Below are 11,015 nucleotides of genomic sequence, written 5' to 3' on the forward strand. Positions count from 1 at the left end.
TAAGAAAACCAAAGTGCACTTCAGTCACCATGCATTAACAATTAAAAACGGTTTTATTCGCTTGGCAAAACACATTTATTGTCCTGCTGTGAGGTAAAGTGTACATTTTACAGACCAACAGGAAATTTACTTCCATTTCATTTAAAAGCCACTGACAAATGCATACTTCTTTAAGGAAGGCTCAGACAATAAATCCAAGATATTGCACCATCAGTCACTAAACACAGAGAACTATTGCTCAGAGCTTTGCTTATAGCTTCTCTGACATCCTACGGTGGGCATAATGAGTAATATTCAAACCAAACCACTGACTATGTGTAATGCTGACTATGTCATTTGAACTTAATCCAAATCAGAATTGGCAAAATATTTGTGATCTATTTACGACACAAAAACATTTTCACAAATAAATCTTTGTTGGCTGGTTTGAAAGCCTGAAAATCAAATAAAAATGACTTCTCAATTAAACATTAGTAGCCGCTTTAATCTAGATATACTTATTGGTACTGGCAGACCAGGGCTAGTTGTCACACTAAAAATTACTTCCCAATTACAAACAAATGCTGGGTTGTTTCAACATGGTTGATTAACAATAACCCAGCAGTTGGGTTGAAACAACCCATTATTTGGGTCATTTTAACCCAGTAATGTGTTTTATCCAATAGTGACCCAGCCCTGGGTTAAAAACAACCCAGCATTTTTTAAAGTGGCAGCTTTAATCCAATTATTTAATTGCTACTGGGAGGCCATGGCTAGTTGTCACAATAAAAATTACTTCTCATCTACAGACATTAATAGCAGCTTTAATCCAAGTAGATTTATTAAATTAACTCCATACTGAACATCCAGCTAAGACCAACATAAGCTGGTGAGCTGGTTTAAGCTGGTCTGCCAGCTTGGTTTTAGCTGTGTTTTGGTGACTTTTTAAGCTGGTCTAGCTGGGTTTTGGTGACTTTTTAAGCTGGTCTAGCTGTGTTTTGGTCACTTTTTAAGCTGGTCTAGCTGTGTTTTGGTCACCTTTTAAGCTTTGCCAGGCTGGGAGGACCAGCTTAAACCAGCTACTGTTACATTAAACCAATAAAACCCGCTATCAGCTTATGTTGTTCGTAGCTGGATTTTTCAGTAGGGCTGGCCTGGGAGACCAGGGCTAGTCATAATGGTCAACTTCATTCAACTTCAATAATCAAACTCTCCTAAATTAAAATAATGTCTGGGCATTTGAACAGTTAGGCTATTTACGTATTAGTATATTTTTGGTTGGATGTTTTGGTGTCTTCGTTTACGTTTTTTCCTTTCTCGGAGTTTACAGTTTCAAAACCATCCGTGGCCTGTGTGAAGGATCTACGCTACGTCACGCATATACTCGACAGGTGTTTTGAGGGGCGTGGCCTACGCCCAGCTAAAACATCTTTCTTTGGGACGCGCCCAAGTAGTTGTCCACGCGCCAGAAGCGGCTGACCTACAGGTGACAGGGCATATTGCAAGGTACGTTCTCTGTATAGAGGAAAACTGTTTTATTAATTAGTACCTGAGAAAAATAATAATAATGAGACACTAACGTTATGAAAATTTCAATTCACGTAACACGCTGCAAATATTTGCTCCATTTGATGTCCGATAATGCACTGACTTTCTCTACTTTATACTTTTGCAGAACTTCAGAGCTGTCTGTACCCGAGCACACATGGTAAGAGTTGTGTCGCATTTGCATTTCTTTTTACGAGGCATTAAAAAAACTAATATAGGCCTTTAACGGGTTTAAACTTAATAGAGATTGACAGCATGCGTGTTGTGAGAGTTTTACTGATAAAAAACTTTATGCGCGTTCGTCTTTTATGGGTGATAGTGCGCACGAAAACAAACGACTGTAAAAATATTTTTTTTACATAACGCACTTAATTTATTAAAGAGCAAATTACAAGCTGTTGTTTAGCGAGTAATTGTCATCTGTGAGTCTTGTGGTAACTACTGACTTAAACTTTAGTGTTTAAACGTTGTTTGTGTCGCCATCGAACACTAAGTAAACAAAGTAGCACTATAATTGCGATAATATTGATCCAAGTTTATCATTCTCGGAGCGTGCTGTCCATATAAATAAAATCGAGAGGTTGATATCAGATCTGTGTTGGCATGGTGACCGCTGTCATGGAGGTTGAGGTGTTGGATGATTGGATTACAGACTTGTATCAGATCAGACTGAAGAAACGCACATAACAGTCCACTGGTTTGGCATTATCAGACTTGCCAGAACTGATCAAACACCCGTATCATTTAATATGTCTACAGGGATAAGACACTCGGTCAGGCACATATCTGTGTTGTTTAAAAAAAAAAAAAACAGATAAAAGGATGAAAGAATAAAACTCTGTATGGTTTTTGGATATATGATGTTTACAGTGGTTTTAAAGTGTGGCCAAAAAGATAACATTGAAAGAATTTTGGATTTAGTTGGTACCAGCCTTCAAATGTAATATGCCACCCGTGGCAGACACAGACAGCACATTTTGACAAACAATTTGCTGTATTATTGCCTTGTATAATTTCTCTGTTAGACTGTGATTTATTTAGCAATTTTAATGTCTCAATAATGACAATTACTTTGTAAAATGACATTAGGTTTATTGAAAATGGGAGACATTGCGTAATATTTCTAGTGAATCTCACCTGCATTAAACTTACTCATTCAAATGTCATAGTTTTCTTTTGCCCTGAATTCTTATATAATTATTTCACTTTACTTTGAGGGACAGTATACAGAAAAGTGCTGTAAACAATAACGAAAACCCATGCAATCACAAATAGCACAGCAAAAACAAAAATAGCACTGAATTGTGTTGCTGATTTTCTGATGTAAGAACATACTGAACAACAACCAGTAAAGGGTGTGATGCAATAATGACGTTCAGCCCCTGTCTTATAATATTAATGTTACTCCTGCATAATGCATTTGCTTGTCCATTGTAAAGAAAAATCTGTCAGTCTCTTAAATATCACATAAATCCTTCTGCAGTGTCTTTAAATTTGCTATTATATATTCTGCAGGCGACCAGAGGCAGTGTGAAACCCTTTGTGCATTTCAATGCAAAGCAAGATGCAGAACTTTTGCGCAAGGCCATGAAAGGGATCGGTAAGACAAGTAACTGAGGTGTATAAATTACTTTGTATGTTATACTTATTTAGATATTACTGCAGAACAATACTTCATGTTCATGCATTGAGGAGATATAGTAACTTGTTATTAGAAAATGATACCGATCACTGTATTGAAGAATATTTTCTACAATATCTCAGCATTGTCATATGAGTGTAAGCTGGTGTGAATGCTGTGTGTTTTCAGGCACTGATGAAGATACCATCCTCATGTTACTGACGTCTCGATCTAATGACCAGAGACAGGAAATAAAAGCAGCCTATAAAAAAGCTTTTGGCAAGGTAAAAATGTGTTACTCTAAATATATATATTCAGTACTGACCAGACAGTCCACATTATTATCCAATCTATCTTATTAAGATACAAATAGAAAATACAGGAAATAATTAAAAATTAAATGTTCAGGACTAAATGTCTTCTTTAGGCATCATCTGTGTTTAGTGTGACATATCTTGGCACTAAACACATCTTGAGTGTTTTTAAAAAAAAATAATTTCTTTAAAATGAGAAATAAGGATTTAATTGTATTTAGCTTTTAAATAAAACCAGTTTCCTGATATAGTGGAAGGGGAGTTGACCCTAAAAACTTGACACATCAGTTTACATTTTATACAGTTTTTAATACTACATACACATTTCCTGTATTTTCTGGTTGTATTCTATTAAAGAGACTGAGAAACAATAATATATGATCACTATAACCTTGCAAAAACAATAAATCTAATTGTGGCATGACTTTTGCACAGTACTGTATATATATATAAAATATAAAAGCACCTTTCAGACTGGTATTTTAGGGCCACAAATTTAAAAATAACACATTAAATACTCCATAAAATCCATTCTGCGGATGTTCATTTTTGTGAGTTATAACAAATAGGAGAGAATCTTCATAGGCTAAACTGTCAGGTGGAGGCCACAATCATTTATTGTTCCATTAAATCTGTGAAAAATACTGCTGCACATCAATAGCAGTTCATCAAGATTATTCACTTGCCTATACCGCTTTTTGGCACATAGTGTTGTTGTTAATATAATTTAGTACTGACATGTGCAACCAAAGCAATGATAATGAGCTTCATCTTCATTCTAATGAATGTTTCTGGGCTCATGGTCTTCTCTCTGTTTTGTCTTGCCCTTCATTCAGGATTTAGTGAAAGACTTGCGTTCGGAGCTCGGAGGGAAGTTAGAGGATCTCCTTGTGGCCCTCATGTCTCCACCCACAATATATGATGTGAATGAACTCCATAAGGCCATCAAGGTAAAGTCAATTATAAAAAAAGTCATAAAGTCTAAAAGTCTGCTTTATGGAAGTCATAAAACTATCTATGTATTAAAACAAAGAAAAAGAGTGTTTTTTTCCCAATTTCATCATCACAGATTCTCTGCCATCCTTTTTATACAGGGAGCAGGTACTGAGGACCAAGTTTTGATTGAGATCCTGGCCTCCAGGACATGTGATGAGATTAAAGATATCAACAAGACTTACAAGAAAGGTAATATTCACTGTGTTTACAGTCTTCTTGTATCCACACCATTCAAATGTCTCACCAATGTAAAGTTGAAAAATGTCCAGGTGTTCACGCTTCGGACAATCCAAATAATTAACAGTAAGGTTTGGTAGAGTGCAACAGGGTCCGAGCAGGGTCCTAATAATTTTTAGACTTGCTAGGATGAGAAGATTGCTAAGTGATGATACAATACAGTGTACTTTTAAATTAACTTGGGGGGAAAACATGGATAAATAGACAGATTCATAGTGAACAACTACACACATAATGTAACCCTGCCTGTGACAAACCTATCTAAAGTCATTTTTGTGATTTACTTTTTTATATAAAATCATCCTACATAATTTAAATAATTATTATTTTAACAATATAACATTAATCTTGACTGAGTAAGGTCATGTTAAAGATTCAGACTTTGATGCTCCTGATCTCCTAATTAAATTGAAACTTTAGCCTGGATTTCTCAAACGTCACATATTTCCACTAGCCTACATTGCCTTATTGTCCAACTGCAAACAAACAGGCCATGTGGAGAACAGTAAGGAGAGACAATGCTTGAAAACCATCTGAGCAAGATATCTGAGAGGACAGAAGACTCATTTTATCCATGATCATAAAGTTTCTGCAAGGCATCGCTGTTAAAACTGATCCTTACCAATTAGAGTTGATTGAAACCGCCAATCTGCAGTTGTCACTTTAGGTGTAAACAATATATAGACACTGTCTCATGTGTCTTGACCTAGAACATGGAGCCAAGCTGGAAAAAGACATCATGGGTGATACGTCAGGACACTACCAGAGGATGCTGGTGATCCTTCTACAGGTAAAGAAAACGAGTCTTTATTATTTATATATATATGTGTGTGTGTGTGTGTGTGTGTGTGTGTGTGTGTGTGTGTATATAGTGACACACATGCGGTTATCGTACAGGGTAGATATAGATACATGACTGTCAGTAAATCAGCAAAATTAACTATATTGTGAAATATGTAATATTGATTGAATATTGAGTGGACCAGAGATGGAAGAAGTGACAATGTAACAATGAGAAGATCGCAGGCAAAGCGATGGATCAAGGTGATAACATGAGCTAGGTGAAGTCATTCTTAAGTAATTAAAGCAGCTCTTGAGTTAATGTTGTGGAGAAGATTAAATGATACTCGGGGGTAAAGTGTGCGTAATTCTATATTAGACTTTACCAGCGGGGGGAAATTACACACCTTGTCTAAGAAAAGGGCTGCTATCTGTTTTAGTTCACAAAATGCATAACAACTGATGCTTTGATCTTGTGCTTCTGTGACTCAGGCAAACAGGGAGGAAGGAGTAGATGAAAGCAAAGTGGAGAAAGATGCAAAGGTAACAAACAGTGACATCTGAGGAGCTCAGATGGGTGATTCTCACAAATTTCATATTTAGAAGGTGTCCAGCATCAGAATAAAAAAATATATATATTTTGCACATATAAGATTAAGGTCTGAACATACTATAACCATTATTTGTAGAGGATTTAAAAAGTATTTCCTATAGAATTACTTAATTTTTTTAGATTATCATTATCAAAAATTATCATTACCACAACATGATATTACATTAAATATATGCATTTACAAACTCATGTTTCGGTAATGAGAACTAAAAAGTTGTCTAGGTACTATGACAAACAAAATTTCAACTTTTATCTCTGAAGAGAAAAAATAAGAACTGCTTACCTGAGTGTCTCAGTCAATTATGTCCCGTCCAACAATTGTTTTTAAATGTTAGTTCGTTGAGGGCTTAAAAAAATGATTAAAAATTGTTGGGAGGATGAGAAAATTGGTCTTGGACACATTTATATTCCTTATTATTGTCTCTACATTTACCAATGATCACCAAATATCACATGTTTCTTTACTGTAAATGTTTATAGTTTAACATGCATTGAAGCTTACGTTTTTATTTTTAATTATTAATATTTCCATGTCAAAGAACCCAAATCCAGTCGTTGCGGTAATGAAAATTTTCCCTAAATGTGGAAAAATCAACAAAATTGGTTTGTATGATGTCATTTGAAATCATGTGCAAAATAGTAGCCTGGTTAGCCAGACCTACATCAAGATGTAAGGTCTGGCAACTCGTCACACAGACGGCTCAATCCGAGGGGCGGGATAAAAGTCCCTCAAAATGCCTCTGCACGCAATAGGATAGTGCTACGACCAATCAGAGCAACGAATTCACCGATTCAAAAGACAGCTATTCGCCAGCAGCAGCCATTCAAGTGCCAGGGAACTCATTCGTCATTATGTTAAGCCCGCCCCGCATACGCTATACACGATGTGAGTGGCCTGACACAATTTTGGTTTTTGGAGCTCTTAAGTCTATGGAGAGTGCCTAGACTAAACCCTGGCTTCAAATATATTTTGCGGCCGCTAGGGTGCGTCTAGATTTCTAGGCTAGCAAAATAGCACATGAAGAGATGATTGTAACTGTATGCTTCTTATTTTGATAGCATTTACTTTTTATCAAAATGTTTCATGACACCTCATAAGTCTAAGGCTTTGTCCACACGAAGCCGGTGCATTCCCTATCCGATAATTTTTTTCCCTTGTTCTAAAAAAATAATCCGTAAACACGAAACCACTGAAACCGACTGAAAGCGGTGTAGTATATATGCCGGACCAGTTTGGGCCCCTATAATTCTGCCACAGATATACACTATACACGAAGAAGACGACTTTGAGCATGTGCATAACCAACGTATGGTGTTGTCCATTATCGCTTGTTGCTCAACACAATTGCATAGAAGCAATAGATTTTGCTGTAATAAAGCTAGTAGGCTTTAGTAGCTTCTGTAGCACAAACACAATCCGCCGTTATTGTTGTTGCTGTTACGTGTGACGCTTCCGACACGTGATGTGATGACGTTTTCGCTTCACAAAATATACGGATTGGCTGTACAGACGAAACCGCAAGGGTGTCGGTTTCAGATTTATCCACTTTAGGACCCGGTTTCAAAAAATAGCGGTTTCACTCTCTCAAAACGCCGGATCCGTGTGGACGAAACGGCAATACGATAACAAATTTATACGTATACAGTGATATGCGTCTCCGTGTGGACAGCCCCTAATTTCACGAGAATCACCCAGATGCAAAAGTCGCTAACCGGCGGTCGGTGACTTCTCTTTCGAGGGCCACGAATTCAAAATATGTATTTGTTGCGTCATGTTGAAATGATAAAAGAGTTTACAATATACTACATGACGGCTACCGTAGTTGCAACATGCATTTGGAAAAGCGAGGCGCTAGAGAGCACTATTCGTTTGAATGCAAAATACAACTTCACCACTAGATGGGGTAAATCCTACTTATTGTCCCTAAACTCTGATTACACATGAGATTAAACGAATATCTGGCAAATGGTAGCGTCACTTTATCGTAAACCCTTTAGATGCGTGTGCAGAAGGCATGTATTTTGACAAGATGCATGATGAAAAAGCTTCACATGACGCGCCGAACACATATTTTGACATGATGAGCCACACACATGACGGCTAAATAGATGTTGTGATGAGCTTCGCATCGTGCGCCCTCGAAAAGAAGACACCAGCTGCTAGTGCACATCAGTCAAAAATGAAATAATAATATCAACCGAATAATGTTTGGCACGTATTGTACGTTCATCAAATGCTTTCACTTCAAATCCACTTAATCACAGCCATAGGACATTCGTCTTTCGATTTGTTGGCAGAATCCATCAAAAATGCTAATTGACAAGAAAACATATCAGACGCACTTAGAGGGTTTTGCATCTTGATTAATCATCTTCACATACTTATGCACTATATGTTGATGTAAACATGGAAAAAATGTAACAAGATCCTTAGGTTTAAGTTGCAAACCTCAGAAGTGTTTGTTTGTCGATCGTATTTCAGGAGCTGTTCGCTGCCGGAGAACAGAAATTGGGCACGGACGAGGAGAAGTTAATCAACATACTTGGGAATAGGAGCGCAGAACACCTGAGAAAAGGTGTGGGTGTGCAAGTACAGGTTCGAGCTTTCTCGCGTGATTGAAAATACAAATGAAAGGTCATTCTTACGACTTAGGGTCTCTGTTTTAGTGTTCGATGCCTACAAAAAGATTGCCGGCTGTGACATTGAAGAGAGTTTGAAGGATGAGTGCACTGGGAACCTCGAAGCATTGCTGCTGGCTGTGGGTACGAAATAAAACCATGCAAATAGTGCAGACTCAATGACATTTCTCATTAAAATGAAAAAAAAAAACCTGAATGTTTTTTCTCTTTCTTAGTGAAGTGTGCTAAAAGTGTCCCTGCATATTTTGCTGAATCCCTTCGAGAGTCCATGAGGGTATGAAGGTTTAATTTCATGAGAATCTCATCAGTTTTGCCTTCTCGCTATCATTCACTGAATCACTTGCTGCTCATTTGAATGATCAAATAGGGACACTTCAGTTCGAAGAATAAAAATAACTTGTGACGTGTTTTGGATCGGAGTAATAATGAGATACGAGAATGATTTCATGCATTATTGGTTTGTTTACTCGCAGCGTGCCGGCACGGACGACGAGACACTCATAAGAATTATGGTGTCGAGAAGTGAAAGGGACATGCTGGACATCAAAGCAATGTACAAGAAGATGTACGGAGAATCTCTTTACTGCACCATACAGGCAAGTTATACACACATATATGCGTGCTTTTTCACAGACATGGTTAAATCTTAAACATATTTTTTGTCCTTATTTATAGGAAGACACTGATGGAGATTACCAGAAAGCTCTGCTATACTTGTGTGGTGCTAATGATTAGATATGGTTACTTTTTTGGTGGAAGTGCATTTTTCTTCGTGCTTATTATTGTGTCCTCGTCTAGTTTTCAAAATATACACATTTAAAAAAAATTGGTTTAGTATTTAGTTTTTAAATATTTATTTCTTTTTTAACACTTTACAATAAGGTTGTATTTGTTAACAGTAGGTAATCCATTAGCTAACATAAACTGGCAATATACAGCATTTATTAATATTTTTTCGTGGTTTTTGAATAGCTAGTTGCAGTGTTTTAGATTGCAGAAGGATATTTAGGCATGGTTTTGATGGTTTAATAAACAGAATAATGCATTTTCTTTTAAAAATACTATGTGATGATTTTTAAAATGAAATTTTTTGGACCATATTAGATTTTCTTGTCTGTGAAGTCCTATTTAGTTCATGTTGTACTTATGCCAGTAGATGGCAGCATTGTTTAAACAAGTTCTCATCATTTTTCTTTTGTGAATTTAATATTTTTCACATGAATACAAGTCTTTAAGATTATTTCCTTTAAATCTATATTTGGACAAATCAATGCCAAGTCAACCTTTACATGAAAAGTAAAGTTTTTAACCATACTGATATCTCAGATGTCAACATTTGGTGGTTTACATATCCATGCAAAGTAGTGTAGTAGGTCTCCAGACCGAGACCGGTCTCAAGAACACTTTTTAAAGGTCTTTGTCTCGTCTTGGAATCGACCCATTTTTACCCAGTCTCGTCTCGGTCTCAGACAAAGAGGACTCTGAATTTTTTTAAGACTGGTCAAGACCACAACTGATGGCACATCACAAATTTATCTTTTATCATTAATTTTATGAAGTTTATTTAGGTTTGGCATATGTTGTTGGCATTGTTTAAGCATTGTTTAAGTTTCTCCCAATGACAATTTTTCTAATTTTATTACTAAAACACCTGCATTGTGTTAAGTGGATGGCAAGCCATGGAAAGACAGTTCAGAATAAATGGTTAAGTTGATTTCAGCTTTTTAGTGTTTGTTCACTTTTATTTGCTTATAGACGAAGATAAATTCCCACATATCTGCAATGCCTTTGATTATTTTATCAACTTCTCTGATGACACACACAAACACACACACACACACACACACACACACACACACACGAAGTGCCTAATCATATGCATATTCCACATTTTATCATAAGTGTTTTAATGCAGTGACTTGCACTGGTCTTGGTCTTGACTTGATCTCGACCCTTTAAAGTCTTGGTCTTTTCTCGGTCTCGGCCTGTCTTGGTCTTGGTCATGAATTGGGTCTCAGTTTAGGTGGTCTTTAGGTACAACACTAATGCAGAGTCTCTGATAAAGTTTTTAATGCATTTTTCATAATTACGTAAGTATTACGTATTGACTATTAAATCAGGGGTTTAGAGAAAATATAAACAGATGGTTCAATATATTGGTAATAAATGTATTCTCTGAGAATTTACATTTCAAGTTTTGATTGCAAATGTCACATCTATTACACTAGAATTACTCATATAATTTTATTCTTTTCATTACAACATCCAGAGTGAAAAGCTATATGTC

The 11,015-nt window shown here is 36.4% G+C and overlaps 1 protein-coding gene across 1 annotated transcript; it reads left to right on the forward strand.

Annotated features, from left to right (window-relative positions):
- Positions 1-1,294: 1,294 nt before the first annotated feature.
- anxa5a (annexin A5a) lies at positions 1,295-10,701 on the forward strand. The gene is made up of 13 exons (XM_055177843.2): positions 1,295-1,485; positions 1,655-1,687; positions 3,043-3,127; positions 3,338-3,432; positions 4,299-4,412; positions 4,557-4,647; positions 5,406-5,485; positions 5,968-6,018; positions 8,571-8,664; positions 8,756-8,851; positions 8,944-9,002; positions 9,202-9,328; positions 9,408-10,701. Exons 2-13 carry the CDS (start codon positions 1,685-1,687, stop codon positions 9,461-9,463), a joined length of 951 nt encoding a protein of 316 aa, XP_055033818.2. The 5' UTR covers positions 1,295-1,485; positions 1,655-1,684; the 3' UTR covers positions 9,464-10,701.
- The last annotated feature ends 314 nt before the right edge of the window (positions 10,702-11,015 follow it).

Source organism: Misgurnus anguillicaudatus, chromosome 16 (assembly GCF_027580225.2).
Source record: "Misgurnus anguillicaudatus chromosome 16, ASM2758022v2, whole genome shotgun sequence".
In the NCBI taxonomy this organism is placed as follows: domain Eukaryota; kingdom Metazoa; phylum Chordata; class Actinopteri; order Cypriniformes; family Cobitidae; genus Misgurnus; species Misgurnus anguillicaudatus.